Source organism: Bufo bufo, chromosome 1 (genome assembly GCF_905171765.1).
Source record: "Bufo bufo chromosome 1, aBufBuf1.1, whole genome shotgun sequence".
Taxonomy (NCBI): Eukaryota; Metazoa; Chordata; class Amphibia; order Anura; family Bufonidae; genus Bufo; species Bufo bufo.
Window position 1 is genome coordinate 633,143,393 of NC_053389.1, and position 20,561 is coordinate 633,163,953.

General features: G+C 41.5%; 1 protein-coding gene across 1 annotated transcript in view; it reads left to right on the forward strand.

Annotated features, from left to right (window-relative positions):
* Positions 1-20,561, forward strand: part of LOC120985738 (proprotein convertase subtilisin/kexin type 5-like) — a 182,357-nt gene that overhangs the window by 115,330 nt on the left and 46,466 nt on the right. Inside the window, exons 11-12 of the mRNA XM_040413843.1 lie at positions 9,123-9,368; positions 16,411-16,606. Of these exons, the coding sequence (XP_040269777.1) occupies positions 9,123-9,368; positions 16,411-16,606 (442 nt within the window). The remainder of the gene's footprint in view (positions 1-9,122; positions 9,369-16,410; positions 16,607-20,561) is intronic.

Genomic DNA, 20,561 nt, shown 5'->3' on the forward strand with positions numbered 1-20,561 from the left:
ATGTCCTACTCTGTGGAAATGTGCTTCTTAAGATGGAAGCACTGTATTGGGGGAATGCATAACTTTCCCTCTTTGCAGACTAATTCTAATCCTGTCTTAGGATTTTTCTGCAATACTGGATAACACCAGTCTTGCTGTTCCTGTTCAGTGGCATACCACTGAAGATCAGTAAGCATTTTCAACATCTCAGGGGTTGGAGGTGCCAAACATGGCATCTCCCAATGGTTATACAAACCTGTGAGGTTGCTTTTGGCCACTCATTTCGCCATCTTAACTGCCAGCGCATTGCCCTGTGAGACATGATCCTTACCATCTGCTGCCGTGAATCCTCTCCTCTGCCAGATCATACCATGGTCCCACACTACCCCATGTGTGTACCTACTCTCAGTATAAATGGTGACAGGTCTATCAGCATGTAGAATACATGTCCTAGTGAGTGCAATAAGCTCAGCTGCCTGCTGTGTTGAGTGCGGATGTCCTTGAGTAGGCCTACAACATCATGAGTGGTGTGCAAAATGGTGTAATGTCACATTGTGAAAGAATTTGTCAACTCTACCATCATAGCACAGGCTGCAAGAGAACACAGACATGACGGCATCCCCTGGACAGAGGTGGGCATTACCTTTGAGAAAAACACACAAGGACGCAACTTGCCTCCGTTTTCTTGTGTCAGTACACCCGCCATGGTTTTACAATTTTGGCGTGCAAACATGTGGAAGGGCATATTATAGTCAGGGAGGCCCAGCCCTGGGCTCGACATGAGTAAACATTTCAAATAATCAAATGCATTGTACATTTCAGAAAACCATTTAATCAAATCTGGATTTCCATCCAGAGTGGCTTGCCTCAAAACATTGTCAATAGTGGGAGCAATCAGTAATCCATTGTCTACCGTTTATCATACCAAGGAAAGATAACATTTCCTTCTTGGTGTGCGGGGAGACCAAACCCGCAATAGACTGGACTCTTTCTGCGCTGATTCTCCGTTCACCTTTTGTGAGGACAAAGCCCAAGTATTCAACCTGCATTTTACACCATTGCATTTTCTTAAGTGTCACTTTGTGATCACATCCTGACAATCATTATAACAGTGATATACCATCCTGAATGCTGGCCTCCGCTGACATGCTACACAGTAACAAATCATCGACATATTGCAACAGCACAGAACCTTGGGGGGATGTACCATGACTCTAACATCGCTTGGAGGACTATGCTGTACACTACAGGTGAATCAGCATATCCCTGGGGCATTTCTGCACCAGGTCAGTTGGCGTCTGTCAAAGGAAAAAGCAAAAAGTAGTCTGGTTATCTTATCAACTGGGATAGAAAAGAATACATTTTTCAGATCTATCACACTGAAACAAACAGCGTCTGCTGGAATGGCAGATAATAATTAAGTGACATCAGGTACAACAGGGGCTATAGGCACAATGATGTTGTTGATGGCCCTTAAATCCTGTACAAAGCGGGTAGTACCATCTGCCTTTGTCACTGTATTCACGGGCGTGCTGTAGGGTGAAATCACCTCTGCCAGGATTCCCTTTTGTAGGAATTCCTTTATCATTGGCCTAAGCCCATCAAGTTTCTCTTTTTACAGCATGTATTGTTTCTGGAACACTGAGATGACACCTGGTTTCCCAGTAGCTGTGTAATGTGTGCAATCTATGAATCCTGTGTCATATTCATTTGAGGACCATAATGCAGGGTTAATGTTATTCTGGGTGGTCCTGTATGTTTGCAAGAATCAGTGGCACTGGTGTAGAGACTGGAATGAGACCTGAGTGTACTCTTATGTCCTGATTCTTTGCTGATACCTGCAAGTCAAGCTTAATGAACAAATCTCTCCCTAATAGGCTGACTGGGCAATCTAGTATAATGCTAAATACATGACATGATGTATTCCCTGTCCATGGTTTCTACTGGTAAGGAATCTGTTCTGTATGTCCTTGTCAGTACCCCATTTATTCCCATAGAGGGCTCACATTTCCTTCCTCCCATTCTGAGTCACCTAAGTCCACCCCTTTTGGTCGGACGCTTTGGTTTGTCTTCTGTTCTGCCATTAGTATCTTAGCTGTCCATACGAGCAGAGCTCTGATGTTAAGCACAACACTGAACATGTAACACATAACTGCAAACATTGAAACAAACAGATCTGACAATACAGACATGAACACACAAAGGGCCCATAAAAACTTTTCATTGAAATAAAAATGTACAGCTTGATCAATGCTGTTGGTACCAATAAAAAACCAAAAAACTTCCAAGAAAATAAAATAAAATTCTTAATGCGCATATTTAAAAACAAATACCGTATTCCATACGCATTCATATACATTTTCATGTACTCATCTTCACAAACCAGCTCATAACCACGCCCTTACACATAAAATATGAATTGCACACACAGCTCTGCTACGTACATACAACTCAGAGCCACACCCATTCACATTCCACTGAATCATGTATCTTTCACCCAATCACACAATCTCTTTGTTACATTTCAAAATTTGCAGCACAGACAAACACAGCTTTCCGGGAAGCAGATATTCATACCACACCCAGAATTGCTGATGGTCTGTCACTGTAAAACAATATACATGTTAATCATACAGTCATTTTGTTAAAATTAACAAATCATCTTATATGCCATGTAGTTTTTTTGGTTTAGTGTTATACATATCGCCCCTTATTCTATATAACTACGCCTTCTACTTCCTCTTGTCTTGCGTCTCTTATTTCAGGAGTGTTCAAACAGGGGAAGTAAAGCAATACATCAAGACGTTCAGCTGTACCACATGTTCCTCAAACTTTTACTCATATCTGAATAAGGACTTAGAATGGGTGCAACCTTAGATTGATACGAGTGGACACTTCCAATTAGCATCATCACTGCAGGCACATTTTAAACCATCGGAACATACAATTGGGAAAGATCTAATCCAATACTGGAGCCCTGTCTGGAATATCTTAGAAATAACACAGGTTAGTATCTTCACATTCTGCTGATGCATTTACCAATTAGCAGCCCCCCTCCCCCCCTCAACCCCCATATGAAATTCCTGAGCAGAGGAGGGGGGTGAGATGGGAGGGGGCTCTCTCTGAAAACACATCCCAGACAGAACAAGAAGAAGTTCTTGTAGGACTACAAGTGACATTTTGGAATGTGGTGGGGGGGAGGGATGCCTCATGGCAACCTTTGTTCTCTCTATAGGATTCAAAATCCTCCATCTTGAAATAAGAAATGCTGCTCATTTAATTTCTCTAATTTCAATTATCAATACACTTATGCATTAACTATCCATCTTTTAGTGCTCTAATCTCTAATTCTAGGACTATAAATCGTCACTATTTAAACACACACAGATCATTAGGGCAACAAAACTTAACCAGTTCATTTCTGAACGTTTAACACAAGCCCTTTCTAATTGCAAACACTGAAACACTTTTTCCCTTGCCATGAATTAACTTCCTGACTCTGCTGTGTCTTGTCACTCACCCTAGCCCAATTGTCTACTCATGTGTTAACTAGGAAATAATTTGTGGGACTAGACCGTGCAACAAAGTTTACATGTTGGCAGTGATAGAAACAGAATGATTTCACAGTGGGATGCGACCGTAAACTTATCACCCGGTCAACATCTCACACAGACAGATAATCTTAATACTTCTAAAATACTTATACTATATATACATAAGAGTTAATTCAAGCTTGTATCCTTCTGTTCCCGGAACAGATTATTCTTATATATAGTGCACTATCTAACGATACGGACCCAAATGAGCCTCTTAAAATCAACATTTGCGTGTCCCAGACATCGCATCACTGAAATCATAAATAGATGGTTCGACTTACTTGAATGGGATTTTTGGTCATTGCTCCAGGTCCAAGAGGACAAAAATTGATGTCCTTCACTGTAGACCTGAAGAGGACCCTCCAAATCCCGGAAACCGAGCCCCCAGAACTGTTAGGAAAATTTACTCTCTTTTACCTAACTTGTCCCTGTCTTCAGATTTCGGCGATCAGCTTGAATTAAGTCTAACCGGTACCGGGAGAATGAACTAGATTGACCAGATGAACACATGTCTATTTCCAATCCATTCTGGTTTATTCACAGCTGGCAAACAGTTTTAATAGAGGGGGTTGAGCTTCCTTTACATCCAATCATATGTTAGCATTAGTATTTGACCAATAGTATGGTCACACATAAGCTCTGCATTAACATAATAGCTGACTCATAGTAACAGCATTTGACCAATCAGGTATATACACATAAGATAGCAGACACTTGAGCCAGATGACCTTATATGGCTTGGACTGTTCATACTTTCAAACTAAGGCATGTATGGATTTCTTGAAACAGTTTAAGGAAGTGTCTCACATTCCATAGGGGGAAGGGAGGTTTTGTAGTGCACTAACCAAATGTAATACACGTGGCTAAATGAGACAAAATGGAGTCACATATATCCCATCAGTAGGTCAGGGAGATATTGCTCCCATGCCCCGGTACAGCATTTAACTGTATCGCTGTCCTGAGGAAAGCGATACAGTTGAATGCCCATGGCCCTGCCACCAACCTCACTTGTCCCTAGGAGTGGCCGTCTGAGGCAATCGCTTCACCTTGCCTCATTGGCACCCTGCCCCTGCCTATCCTGCCCTTATGGTGTCCCTAGTAATTGCCTTTTGTCTACAATTGTTTTTTGGCAGACATAACCACAACACATCCTATCATATCCACGAATGAATGCAAAAGAATGGCACCTGACTCATTCTCAGCAGAAGGAACTGGCTGAATACTGCCCCCTGATTTGCTAAGGACGAGCTCTCTCTTCCCCATTTTCCCTGTTCTCATATGATCCTTCATTTCCTTCCTCACTTCTGTTTTCCCCACCAATTTCACAGTAAAATGGCACTGGGTACTGTTTCAGCATAATTCGTCTGAGATGAATTGATAAAACTTTGAATTCATTTGGCGGACAAATTTTTGTGAAATTCTGAAAAAATGCAATTTGTTTAGAATCGATTCACTGATCTCTAATACCAAACTTTTTATTAGCTTCTTTCAATAATAATAGGATTAGGATTATTTTTCCAAATGATTTCTAGAAGCGTACAATACCTTTTCAGGCAGTGACATTTGAGCGCTGCTTCCTGGTCTTCATAATACGCCTCCTGTGAAATGGTGGCATAGTCTAATTACAAGCACTCACTCCCTTCACGTTAAAGGGGTTATCCAACCCCTATAATGACCCCCCCAATGCCCGGGCACCTCATATATATTATACTTACCCAGCTCCCGGCACCCACGTCGCTCATGATCTCTGCACAGCCACCGCAGCATCTCTCCGTCGTGCGGATCAAAACATTTGGCGACAGGGGGGAGCAGCTAATAGCAGGCTGTGACAGGGATGAGCTTCCCTAGCATCGTGAGCGACACTAGGGAGGCTCATCCCTGTTGCGGGGTTGGATGATCCCTTTAAAGGGATTCTGTCACCTCTTTTTACCCTATAGAGATGCGGACATGCACGGCTAGATCGCCGCTAGCATGTCCGCAATATACCTGTCACATAGCTCTGTGTGTTGTTTTTTTTTGTGTAATTTTTTTTTTATATATATATATATATGTAAATCAGCCTGGTAAGGAGCCCAAGGGGCTGTACTAACCGTTCTGGAGCCCAACCACGCCCCCCTGTGAAGTAGCCCAGCACCGCCTGTTACCTGGAATCTCCTGCTTGCTCATGAAGTCAGATCGTGAGCAACATATCTTTTCAACAAAGATTTATTAAACATATTATGAATTTTCAGGGCCTGAGGAATACAAACAATAGGGAAATACAGCACACAGAACCCAAACAAAATACTAAAGGGAATGGAAAGACTTAACTTCAAAGAGGCTATGGAAGCACTAGGAACTCAGCCGAGATCCAACCACAAACAATCCACAGGCACAGAAGCTATAAACAGCACAGCATAGTGGGAGAAGCAAATATAAATAAGGAAGGTTAAATGACCACATAAGCAACACCTGGAGGCAAGGGGTGCAGCCATTACTAGAAACAACACAGACACCTATTGATCTACAAGGAAAACCTGTCAGATCAAACCACGTGTTGCCAGTCTCACAGATCTCCTCTCACTGTCACCGAAACATCTGTATGTCTCGGTACGTCCGTGACAATAGCCTTTAAAGGAAAGAAAGTATTAAGGGCAGATAATTCTACTCTTTTTTGAACCCACTCCTGGTTTTGATATCAAAAACTACATAAAAACTTGACTATATGGCTTTCCACTTAATAGTATGTCTGTGAATTCACAGCATCATAAATCACTAAATGAAGCTATCCCATGGATTGTGTTTCACGGACAGCACACTGCCCTGTGAAAGCAGCCTAATGCTTACTTTACGTTACATCCTGGGTCTCTAACCTAACCATAAGAAAAAAAGATGTTTTATTTATTTATAAATATGGTTTTATAGGACACCACAATGCATCCCTTAAGGGACCACTGCTTGAAATGTACTGCCTGTCCACTGACCATTTAGCTGGCAAATACATTTTCTTTTCAAGGTTTAAAAACATGGTGAGAAACCGGCAAACAACACACAAAATACATCATTAAGAAGGTCAAAAAGTCTCTTGACGGAAAGAATAATAATGGGGTCTAGGAAGGAAATTCACACTTCCTTGCACTGCTTGTCTGGCACAAAGTACAGCTATAGATTGATGGCCAGAAAACTAAGTTGCAAGGAAAACGGTACAGCCATTCACTGCTCCTCAATGAATGGGCCTTTTATGAGTTTCACTGAGGAGGAACTAGCATTAGTGGGTAGCAAGAGGGAAGTAATAACAGGTTCTACTGTAGCATATAAATGCCACCTTCTCAGAAGAGGCACCTGGTCACAGAAAAAAGCAAATTGTTAGCTAGTGAATAGAACTCTGGAAAACAAATGAATTTAGTGTGCAGATCGTTCTCCCAGCTGCTTGAGAGCTAATGGAGATGGAAATGTAAGCTCTCTCTTCTAGATGTTATTTAAAGGTCATATATGTGTGCAATAACATATTGGTTAAGACATAAAATAAAAGTCAATTTTTTATTTGATGTAATATAATTAAATCTAATGGTATAAGGTGCAATGGTCTTCGTACTGTCACTTCAGCAGAATTCTGCATAAAGGGTTAACTGACTATATTTAAAGATGGCAATACCAAAGAAAACCATGTATACTGGAAGCTTCATATAGTAAAAAGGCATGCTGTGTCAGACGGGTGAGAAGCAGGGGTGTATATATATAAGATGGGCATACACTGCCTAGGGGCCCCGTGCGCAAGGGGACAGTAACTAGCTGCTTCACAATCACTTTATAGTCTTCTGACAACCGATTTCATGCAGTAACACCTACTACGCAGCAGGAATTTATATCACTTTAAAAATTAGTTGTGGCTTCAGGGCAGACCGGGGTTGATGCATAAAGACACTATAGAGGCTCTGTAGAAGTCGGCATTTTAAGGGGATTGTGGCAGGATCTGTTATAGCAGGCACTGGGGTTTGTTCTGAGGTTACTTTAACCTTCTGGTGTGTGACACTGTATACGTGACTATTGTGAGAAACTGTGGCTGCCTCAATTATAACTGTTCAAGATACACCATGTGCATTCCATTCTAATCTTTTTCCATATTGGCAGGTGAAATTATGCCATGACTTTGGCAATGTCTGCTATATCGACAGACCTCCCTTTTTTGGAGGGACAGTCCCCATTTTGGCCCCAAGTCCCTTGGTCCCTCTTTTCTCCTTAAATGTTCCTCTTTTTGATCTGAGGGATAGATTTGCATTATTACCTTTACAATGTTGATCCAGAAAGTGGTTCTCTGGCTCCTAACTGCATAATATTTCATTATTTTAGAAATGTCTATATTCAGATAATCTTTGCGCTATTGTGCGCTAGGAAAACGATTAAAGTGTACAAATATGCAGGAAAAATTGACTTTTACACAATGAACCATAGGTTTCCCTCTTTGACCGTCCAAAAAGTTGGGGGGTACATATTGACGTTAGCATAGATTTGTCGCACAGTTGGTTCTCCAGCCTGTAATCATTGTCAAGGACCTCATGCCATACTGTAATTTAGCCACTGGGTGGAACTATGTACAGCCTGATACATTATTAGGTCATTACGTTATGGTTTGGTGCCAACACTACACACTGTATGGTAGTGTAATTTGGAAAAAGATGCATGTACTGTCTGCTCCTAAGAACATAAGTTGCATTTTGTTCTAAATCACATCAATTCCACAGCACAGCATGTTTGGCATCACTCAGATGGCACAACATCTTCCTCTAACTTTACAAGCTGACTTGGTCTTCTATATACTCTTTTAAAGGCTCCTACATATAAAACCAGCTCAGGGAGGACAGAAACCTCACATGCAGCTCACTTGAGCTTCAGTGTCACGTGGCAGACTGGAAAAGTAAAGAGCGCCTTGGAAAAAAAAAATAATCTAAAAGTGGCCCCATGTTGTAGGAGGTCCAAATTGACAGAAGGACATCAGTGTTTAAAGCTCATCCTTGAAAGCTCAGTGGATAAGGCTTTCTGGTCTGGACAGTTGTTGGCACATACTGTATGAAAACTTCAAAGCACTGAGACAGACTAGTTAATCCTCACATTGGTTTATCTTAAATAGTCTTCTGATTCTGGTCTTGTGAAATTGAAGGTTGCCATGCAGATCAGTACTATGAAAAAAGGGCTGGATAATGAGAATTTCCAGATTGCTGATTTAAAGGAATTCCACTGTATTGCTATTGCTAAAATATTAAGGGTACAGCCACACAGGTTTCCTGATGCAGTTTTGGAAACCAAAATCAGGAGTGGATCATAAAAGGGGAGAAACTATTAAGGACAGATATGACTTCACCTCTTTTTTGAATTCACCCCTGGTTTTGGCTTCCAAAACTGCATCAGGTAATCTGAATGTGAGGCTGTACCCTAAGATTTCTGCAAAAATGAACCTAAGAAAGGAATTCCAAAAAATAATTTTTTGGATTCATGATTAATTTCATGATTCTAGCTGTCTGAGTTAATACATAATGAAGTCTAATAAATAACTTTATTATTCTCTTTTAGAGTGTCACGGAACATGTGCCAAATGTTCTGGCCCACAGCCAACAGACTGTACACAATGTCAAAGTCAACTAACACTGGACCAGGAAAGTGAAATGTGTGGAGTACAAGGGGATGCAAAATGTCCTCCAAAGACCTTCTTAGAAGATGACTTATTCACATGTAGTTCTTGTGATCAGACATGTAAATCATGTGACGGCCCCTCTGCAGAAAACTGCCTAACCTGCTCGGTACCTTTCTACCTTTATAGTAAGTACCAGATATTTTAATGGACAGAGGTGTAGCTAGACTTTCCAGCTTCCACCCCCCGCTGTTGCCACTCAAATTAACATAATGAACAAAAAGTTCAGCGGCGCTGCAGCAAATTTTGTTTTACACTAAGCCACTCCTCCTCCCATTGCATAACTATACTCACCCAGTCACACTTAACTGATAAAATCTATCATAGGGTACATGGCGGTACCAATACACTTTGCAATAAATGAAAGAACCAACTGGTCCTACCACATCCAGGGTGTTGTCCACTGGATCCGGAACGAGGTCCTTATGATGATAGAGCAAAAAGAATAATAAGGAAGGGATGGTGACTGCACCTGTGAAATCCCCAGCAGAGGGTGCTGTGCTGGCCCTGTAAGACCTAGCCATCCCAATGTATAACAGGGTAATCTAGGGCATTTCCACATAGTGCTACCACACAGTAGTAATGTCCACATTGTGCCCCCTCACAGTAGTTATGACCACATTGTGCCTCCTTCACAGTAGTTATGCCCAAATTGTGCCCCCTTTACAGCAGAAATACTCAAATTGTGCCCCCTCACAGTAGTTATGCCCTCATTGTAGCTTCTTCACAGTAGTTATGCCCACCTGTCTGGCCCTTCACAGTAGTTATGTCCACCTTGTGGCCCCTTCACAGTAGTTATGCCCACCTTGTGGCCCCTTCACTGTAGTTATGCCCACATTGTGCCCCCTCATAGTACTAATGCCCAAAATGTGCCCCCTTTACAGCATAAATGCTCACATTGTGCCCCCTCACAGTAGTTATGCCCTCATTGTAGCTTCTTCACAGTAGTTATGCCCACCTGTGTACCCCTTCACAGTAGTTAAGCCCACCTGTCTGGCCCTTCACAGTAGTTATGTCCTCCTTGTGGCCCCTTCACAGTAGTTATGCCCACCTTGTGGCCCCTTCATAGTAGTTATGCCCACCTTGTGGCCCCTTCACAGTAGTTATGCCCATCTTTGTGCCCCTTTGCAGTAGTTATGCCCCCTTTGTGCCTCTTTGCAGTAGTTATGCCCACTTTTTTCCCCCTTCACAGTAGTTATGCCCACTCTGTGTCCCTTCACAGTAGTTATGCACACCTTTGTGCCCCTTCACAGTAGTTATGCCCACCTTTGTTCCCCTTCACAGTAGTTATGCCAATGTTTGTGCCCATTTGCAGTAGTTATGTCCTCCTTGTGCCCCCCCTTTGGTCTTAGTGCCCCCTCCAGCTCCATAAAAAACAAAACAAAACAGAAATACCTGTTTCCCTGATGAGGTGATACTATCCCTTACTGATGTTGTACTGATCTTCATTTACAATTAGTTCCATAGTCCATAGTCCACAGTTCTAACAGGATCTGAAATCATTCAGTCTCATAAAGACAACCCCTGTATACAGTACAGACCAAAAGTTTGGACACACCTTCTCATTCAAAGAGTTTTCTTTATTTTCATGACTATGAAGGCATCAAAACTATGAATTAACACATGTGGAATTATTTACATAACAAACAAGTGTGAAACAACTGAAAATATGTCATATTCTAGGTTCTTCAAAGTAGTAACCTTTTGCTTTGATTACTGCTTTGCACACTCTTGGCATTCTCTTGATGAGCTTCAAGAGGTAGTCCCCTGAAATGGTTTTCACTTCACAGGTGTGCCCTGTCAGGTTTAATAAGTGGGATTTCTTGCCTTATAAATGGGGTTGGGACCATCAGTTGCGTTGAGGAGAAGTCAAGTGGATACACAGCTGATAGTCCTACTGAATAGACTGTTAGAATTTGTATTATGGCAAGAAAAAAGCAGCTAAGTAAAGAAAAACTAGTGGCCATCATTACTTTAAGAAATGAAGGTCAGTCAGTCAGCCGAAAAATTGGGAAAACTTTGAAAGTAAGGGCTATTTGACCATGAAGGAGAGTGATGGGTGCTGCGCCAGATAACCTGGCCTCCACAGTCACCGGACCTGAACCCAATCGAGATGGTTTGGGGTGAGCTGGACCGCAGAGTGAAGGCAAAAGGGCCAACAAGTGCTAAGCATCTCTGGGAACTCCTTCAAGTCTGTTGGAAGACCATTTCAGGGTACTACCTCTTGAAGCTCATCAAGAGAATGCCAAGAGTGTGCAAAGCAGTAATCAAAGCAAAAGGTGGCTACTTTGAAGAACCTAGAATATGACATCTTTTCAGTTGTTTCACACTTGTTTGTTATGTATATAATTCCACATGTGTTAATTCATAGTTTTGATGCCTTCATAGTCATGAAAATAAAGAAAACTCTTTGATGAGAAGGTGTGTCCAAACTTTTGGTCTGTACTGTACATGCTCTGTTAGGCCATATAGATGTTTAGGGCCCTCTTTATAAGCCAGAATGGAAAACACTCTGGTGTGGAAGGCGCATCCATGTGTGCATGGCCATTTACTTAAATGATTATCATGCAGAGCTCCATTTATGCCAAATAAGAGGCAACATCCCCCCATAGATAACAGATGATAGTTGACAGAGGGAGAACCTAATACGTCTGGCTCTGTGATTTGGATTTTTGGTAGTGTATTCAATATATCAGGCACTGTACAGTAAACAATCTCTACCAGCTGCTGAGGTGCTAAGGATCTGTTTGGCGACAGTAACAACCAGCAGAATTGTGAATACAGCTATTGACTAATTCTCCATAAGGCCTTATTCACATGTCAGTATTTTGGTCAGTGATTTCCATCAGTGATTGTGAGCCAAAACCAGATTCAGGTCTAAAGCGTGTATTAAATGGGCAGATTTTCTTCCAGATGATCGCTAACTAGCGTTCATAGTAATGCTTGTTAGCAATCACCTGGCAGTGTAATACTGCCGCTGATATCCCAAAAAATGCTTGTTCATTAGGCAATCCAAATCTTTTCACAGGTTTAAAAATAATCATTTGTAGGTGGCAGATCATGGTGTCTAATCACAATCTGCTGCCGTCAACGAATGAATCAGTATAGGGAAGAGCGATGGTATAACAATAGCTTCTCCCTATATTGAGGAGGAGATCGCTGCATGTTATAGCAGCGATCTCCTCAACTAGCGAGCAGGCGATTGCAAGAAAGGAACGCATCCTTCCCGACTATCGCCGGCAGAATGTGCTATCTAATACAGCCTTAAAACACAGAACAAGTGCAAATCCCTCCATTATATCTTATCTCTGTGTAGGCTTCACTAGTGGTTTTGGCTCACAATCAGTGATGGAAATCAGTGTTGCACACTGACTGTGATTAAGGCCTAACTCAGGATCAGTACATATAAGTAATGCACTATAGTTACAAAGTTACTCAACTTGTAAATGTACAAATTAAAGTATTTGACCACTGTAAATAGAAGGGATAGAAGATGGTATTGTATTGTGCGTTGTGCAGATAATACATGATAGCCTAGGCAAGGTAAATATATGTCTATAATAATAAGTATTCCTTCCACATGTATCCTATGTGTTATGAAACAAATGATGCTATAACCTAAATCATAATAAAAATCCTTAGATAACACAATATAACAATGTGATATGAACAGCTTTCTCAGGGATGGCAAAATACCAGAGGCAAAATGATGTATCCATGAACTGTATGTTGTGAAAGTGTGCTGTGTTCTAAAACATAGTGTCATATTCTACACATCTGTATAACTGTGAAATGAGTTTTCCAAACCCTTAATATTTTTTTACCAAAAGCTTAGAATGGTCTGAAATAACAAGACTGAGATATACTCACTTTACCAATCCTTTGATGCTCCCGTGCTGCTGATTCCCAGGTTTCCAGCCATTCTTTGTATCCAGGCCTCCAATGATGGTATTTCATTATTGATATGATGACCTTTCACCCTATGCATCAACATGATGCAGATTTTAAAATCTGATAGAAAATCAACAATGTGGATGTACCCTTACACAGAATATTAGTTTTTATGTAACTATAATAAATAAAGGAAAACATACCATAGCATAGAGTGTGGATACTGACAAGGCCCCTGTATTATACCTCTAGTAAGTAATAAGGCCCCCTAAAGTGTCCCCAGTAGTAATAAGGCCCCTAAAGTGCTCCTAATTGTAAGAAAACGCCCTAAAGTGTCCCTAGTAGCAATAATGCCCCCTATAGAGCCTCCAGCAGTAATTAGGCCCCCTATAGTGCCCCAGTAGTAAAAATTAGTGTTGAGTGCGAATATTCGAATATAGAATTTTTTTGCTATTTCGAATATTAATTTTTTATTTTTATTGTTATATTTTTTTCTTTCCCACTTCCCAAAAGTAGTTCTTACCTGCCTGAGGATTCCTGCCTTCCTGGCTGCTCCAGTCAGTGCCTGTTGCCGCTTCTGCCGACTACCGTGCTCATGGAGTCTCCCCATCAGCATGGGAACGCCTCCATACTAGAATGTACTGTCGGATGTGAGAATTAAGTTGAAATCGCAATTCGATTATTATAACTTGAATTAATCGAATTGCGATTTCAACTTTAATTCTATCAAGCAGACCCATTAGAAACACAGCTCTAAGTTGAAATCGCAATTCGATTATTATAACTGAGAATTAATCGAATTGCGATTTCAACTTAGCACTGCTATATTCCATATTCGTTAACTTTGTTAATTCTAGCAAGCAGACCCATTAGAAACACAGCTCTAAGTTGAAATCGCAATTCGATTATTATAACTTGAAGTAATCGCATTGCGATTTCAACTTAGACCTGGTTTACTATGGTTGGCTTGGTAGAATTAGCGAAGATGACGAATATGACGAATGTATTCTTCATATTCCTCAAAACGAAGATAACAAAGTATTCTCCATCTTCGTTTTAGCTCCATATTCGTCAACTTCGCTAATTCTAGCAATCAAATAGGAAAGTTGACTATAGAGACAGCTGTGTTTAATTCGCTATGCGATTATATTACTTTGCTTTTTTTTCCCTATTTGATTTTTTTGTTATCTTCATTTTGAGGAATATGACGAATACATTCGTCATATTCGTCATCTTCGCTAATTCTAGATATCAAACCAATAGGAAAGTTACCTTAAGGTAAAATCGCAATACGCGATTATTTAAATCGCATATTAATCGCGATAACTATAATAATGATGAATATTCGATTTCGACGAATATGAGACGAATATTCGCGAATTTCGTCGAAATCGAATATGGCACCTCCCGCTCATCACTAGTAAAAATGCCCTACTACAGTGCCCCCAATATCAATAAACCCCCCTAAAGTGCCTTCAGTACTTATAATGCCCCCCCAATGTGCCAGCAGTAGCAATAAGGCCCCCTAAAGTGCCACCAATAGCACCCCTAAAGTGCCCCCAGTAGTAAAGGCCCCTCTATAGTTCCCCAGTAGTAATAAGGCCCCCTAAAGTGCCTCGATTAGTAATTAGGTCTCATAACATGCCCCCAGTAACAATTTGGCCTCCTAGAGTGCCCCCAGTAGCAATAAGGCCCCTCCATTATTCCCCCTCTGTGTAGATCCTCAAGTATTAATTAGACCCCTCTATAATTTCATGAGGAGCAAAAAGACCCCTTAAAGTGTAGCCAGTAGTAATAAAGCCCTCTAAATTGCCCTATTAGCAATAAGTTCCCCTAAAGTGCCCACAGTAGTAAGAAGGACCCCCATAATGCCAGTAGTAATAAGGCCCCTTTATAGTACCCCCAGTAGTTATAATGCACCCCTTTATGACCTCCAGTAATTATAATATCCCCCTGTAGTGCTCCCAGTAGTTAAAATGGCCCTTTTGTAGTGCCCCCAGTAGTTATAGTATCCCCCTGTAGTACCCCCAGTAGTTATAATGTCCTCCTGTAGTGCCAGCTATATATATATAACACTTCTTTACTCTTATGTTTACACAATGTGACAGAAAAAAAATCACCATGCTTCCATCTGCAAAGCAGGTCACAGGCCTTTTCTGATCCATGGTCTGTTGCCTAAATCCAGATACATACAGTCGTAATGAAATCATTGTGCTGCCTGTGTCTTCGTGCAAGTGGTTGCTATGATATAATTTCTTCAGGCCTAGAGGTCTGCTACCTATGAGAGTGATGGTGGGGCCCAATGGTTCCTGCTGCACTATTCAACTGTATCACCATTCTGAGGACATGGATACAGTTGTATCTGCAGTGGCCACTTCTTTTGGGGCCTGGACAAAACATCCGCCCCAGATTTTTTGGTATAGTGACGAATCTTGAGTGGGCAGCCTGTTATAGTATCTGAAAAATAAATTTACCTACATTTTAGGTAAGCGGTTAATTTTTCTTCATTAATATCTCTGCAACAGAAGTACTGAAATTAAGTAAGTAAATTAAGTAAGATCGCATAGGACTTCCAGTTGCAAGACTTACCAGCCTGTCCTACTTAAGGTCTCTACTTCACTGGTTTTTGGTAATGTTCACCTACAGTAGTTTTTTTCATGGAAAGATATTTTTATAGAGTTGTATGTATCTCACTAATCTGAGATGCTCATTGCTTCCCTAATAGGCAAATACTACATTCCTGGCCTTGTGTTTACGTCAGTCTAGTTCAACACCTACTACACCAAAAGAATTTCAATGTGAACAACACTCATAGTGGTTAGTCACCTTTTATTAAGTGATGGCCAGTCTTTAGAATAGGCAATCACTAGCTGATTGGTGGCGTTCTGCCACCATGCACCCCCACCAATCAGCTGTTCGGCATTAGCTCCGATACCTTACTCAGACAGCTCTGCCTTTTTTGTAGTGAGCTGAGCATGTCATTACATCACTGCTCCCATTGAAGTCAGTGAGAGCAGGTACTGGACTAAGCTCGTCACTGCAGCACTGCTCCCTTTGAAGTCAGTGGGAGCAGTGCTGTACTGACGAGCTCAGTCCACTACAAAGTTGCTGTCCACATCCACTACTACTAGAGCGTTGGTGTCGGACCACTGCCAATCAGCTAGCAATGGCCTATCTTGAGAATAGGCCATCACCTAACAAAAGGCAAACAACCCCTTTAAAATAATGGACCCTACTCTATTGTTATTAACTGAACACAACTTTATGTTCTCCTGGCAGAAAACACATGTGTGAAGCAATGTCCCACTGGGACATACAATACAAGTGAAGAAGCAGATGGGGTGACACTTGGGTTCTGTTCAGTTTGCCACCACGTATGCACAACATGTCATGGAGGATCAGCCAAGGACTGTGATATTTGTGCTTTTGGATACTACAAGCTTCTTCACCTATGTATTCTGCATTGCCCTCCTGGGTAAGTACGCTACATTGATGTGCTGCCATGCTTTAGTATACTGCTCATGTGTATTGTCATGCATGCTAATTGCTATGTATTTCATTCATCTTCCTAATTCGATATGGGACTCTCCGATTGTTCTGAATTATGAAATGTAAATTATGAAAAGACTGATGCTTGGATATTGGAATAATAATAATTTTTATTTATATAGTGTACCTGCAAATACAAAACACTATCCATAAATCAATAGTACAAATTGTAATATACTGCATCTTATTATAAAAACCACAGAAGAGAAAGAGTTTAGCTTCACTGAGGCATCGTGTTACAGCTGCTGCCCATAGACATTTATGAAGGGGGCGAAGGAGGTGGGAGTAACATAGTAACATAGTATATAAGGCCGAAAAAAGACATTTGTACATCCAGTTCTGCCTGTTATCCTGCAAGCTGATCCAGAGGATGGCAAAAAAAAAAAAACTGTGAGGTAGAAGCCAATTATTCCTAGCCATGTCCATAACCTTACATTTGTCAGTATTAAACCTCATCTGCCACTTCTCTGCCCACGCCTCCAATTTATCCAGATCCATCTGTAGCAGTATACTGTCCTTTTCTATTGTCAATTACTTTACACACTTTAGTGTCATCTGCAAAAATATCCCATTTTGTGGCTGTATTTATATTTTTGAGGACTTTGTCCCAGTTAGTTAGGCCTATGACCTCTCTTAGTTGGCTAAATTTAGCTTTTATGAAGTTTGGTATTTTTGTTCCTTCCTGAAGAAACACTCTTTTGAATGATAATTGGAAGCTTTATGGTCACTATTTCCCAGGTGTCCCCCAACCTGCACATCTATTGTTCTGTCAGGTGAATGAATGAATAACTTGTATAGCGCAACAATTGCGAACTAAATCGCCTCAAGGCGCTTTTTTTTGTAGCCATTGACCGCCTGTGCCTTCAGAAGAGGTGGGTCTTGAGCTTCTTCCTGAAGGCCAGATGGTTTTCTTCTGAGCAGATCTCTGCGGGTAGAGTGTTCCATAGCCGGGGTCCTAGGACTGCGAACCTTCGTTCGCCTTTTGATTTGTATCGTGTCTTGGGGATATGGAGGAGATTCTGGTTAGCTGACCGGAGAAGGCGACCTGGGGTGTAGTGCTTTATTTTGTCACAGAGGTATTTAGGTACTTTCCCTTGTGTACATTTGTGTGTGATCCGATCCTTCACGGGTAGCCAATGGAGGGTCCTCAGGGACAGGGTGATAGATTCCCAGTTTTTTTTTTCCAGTTATCAGTCTGGCAGCTGTGTTCTGGACAACTTGTAAACGTGAAATTTGGTATTTGGGAAGTCCTAGATAAAGGTTGTTTGCGTAGTCAAGTCGGGAATTGATGGTTGTTCCAACTACTGCTGCTGCGTCTCCTTCGGGGATGAAGGGGATGAGTCTACGCAACAGGCGAAGGAGATGGTAGGATCTGCTGACTACTGATCCTATTTGTGCATCCATTGTCATGTCTGAGTCAAAGATGACTCAGAGGCTTTTGGCTTTGGTGCTGGGAGTGATTTGTCCAAGGATGGTGAGTGACGTTCATGTCGTGCTAGGGTTTTTGTTTCGATTTGCATGAAGGAAAAGGAGTTCTGTTTTGGAACCATTGAGTTTAAGAGAGGTCTATTGGTTAATACTAAGTCTAGTATGGCCGTCCCTCTAGTTGGGTCCTGAACGAGTTGGGTTGAGTAGTAGAAGGAGATTAGCTGTTATGATGTGTTCCCTACATTGCACTCTGAGAAGAGGATATCCTGTTCCCTTATTTCTCTTTCTCTCTCTGTCACACACACACACACACACACACACACACACACATACACTCACCTAAAGAATTATTAGGAACACCTGTTCTATTTCTCATTAATGCAATTATCTAGTCAACCAATCACATGGCAGTTGCTTCAATGCATTTAGGGGTGTGGTCCTGGTCAAGACAATCTCCTGAACTCCAAACTGAATGTCAGAATGGGAAAGAAAGGTGATTTAAGCAATTTTGAGCGTGGCATGGTTGTTGGTGCCAGACGGGCCGGTCTGAGTATTTCACAATCTGCTCAGTTACTGGGATTTTCACGCACAACCATTTCTAGGGTTTACAAAGAATGGTGTGAAAAGGGAAAAACATCCAGTATGCGGCAGTCCTGTGGGCAAAAATGCCTTGTGGATGCTAGAGGTCAGAGGAGAATGGGCCGACTGATTCAAGCTGATAGAAGAGCAACGTTGACTGAAATAACCACTCGTTACAACCGAGGTATGCAGCAAAGCATTTGTGAAGCCACAACACACACAACCTTGGGGCGGATGGGCTACAACAGCAGAAGACCCCATCGGGTACCACTCATCTCCACTACAAATAGGAAAAATAGGCTGCAATTTGCACGAGCTCACCAAAATTGGACTGTTGAAGACTGGAAAAATGTTGCCTGGTCTGATGAGTCTCAATTTCTGTTGAGACATTCAAATGGTAGAGTCCGAATTTGGCATAAACAGAATGAGAACATGTATCCATCATGCCTTGTTACCACTGTGCAGGCTGCTGGTGGTGGTGTAATGGTGTGGGGGATGTTTTCTGGGCACACTTTAGGCACCTTAGTGCCAATTGGGCATCGTTTAAATGCCACGGGCTACCTCAGCATTGTTTCTGACCATGTCCATCCCTTCATGACCACCATGTACCCATCCTCTGATGGCTACTTCCAGCAGGATAATGCACCATGTCACAAAGCTCGAATCATTTCAAATTGGTTTCTTGAACATGACAATGAGTTCACTGTACTAAAATGGCCCCCACAGTCACCAGATCTCAACCCAATAGAGCATCTTTGGAATGTGGTGGAACGGGAGCTTCATGCCCTGGATGTGCATCCCTCAAATCTCCATCAACTGCAAGATGCTATTCTATCAATATGGGCCAACATTTCTAAAGAATGCTATCAGCACCTTGTTGAATCAATGCCACGTAGAATTAAGGCAAAAGGGGGTCCAACACCGTATTAGTATGGTGTTCCTAATAATTCTTTAGGTGAGTGTATATACACACTCAGAAGAAGCAGCTGCAGCATGGAGAAATGCAGCAGTAATGATCAGTTGCTGTAAATCAAGCACTGGGGTGAGATAGTAAAACACTTAATAGAGACATCAGTAGTGTGTCTCTCTCTCTCTCTGTAGTTGCTCTAGCCTGATCTGTGAAATGAGGATGAATTAATGAATAATTAGTGCAGCAGGCAGGTATAAGAAAAAGTGGCTGAAGTGGCTTGGCAAATAATCCAAAATTAGGTTGAAATGTGCTTTCATTGGATAATGACACATATACCTATTATTACAAAATTGAAGAGCAATTCAATTGACATAAAGATTGCCACATGAACTAACATACTGTATATTTGAAAATGTCCTACAGTATTTCTAAGACAAGAAGTGCTGAGAAAGTCATTGTGTGGATGTGGGTGTTTGTTTGTTTGTGTGTGGGGGTGGGGGGTGGGGATTTGTGACTTTGTGGGTTTGTTAACAAAATAATTTTGTGCAACTTTCCATTTCTACTCCACTCCAGTTTTAAAAAGTTGGTGGTAAAGTGAACATGGTTAAGCCTGTCAATATGAGTCAATATCTGAAGTTTATTTTGTGTCATAATTAATGTTTGTATTTCTTATTTTATTTTTGTTAGTCACCAAATGCATAAACGGAAGAATTTGGGGACTAAGGGTACTTTCACACTTGCGGCAGGACGGATCCGACATGCTGTTCACCATGTCGGATCCGTCCTTCCGCTATTTCGCCGTGCCGCCGGACCGCCGTTCCGTCCCCAGCGCAGCACGGCGGTGCACGACGAAAGCCGCCGGACTAAAAAGTCAGACATGCAGGACTTTTTAGTCGGATCCGTCCTGCCGCAAGTGTGAAAGTACCCTAAAAACAAAAATAAAATAAGAAATACAAACATTAAT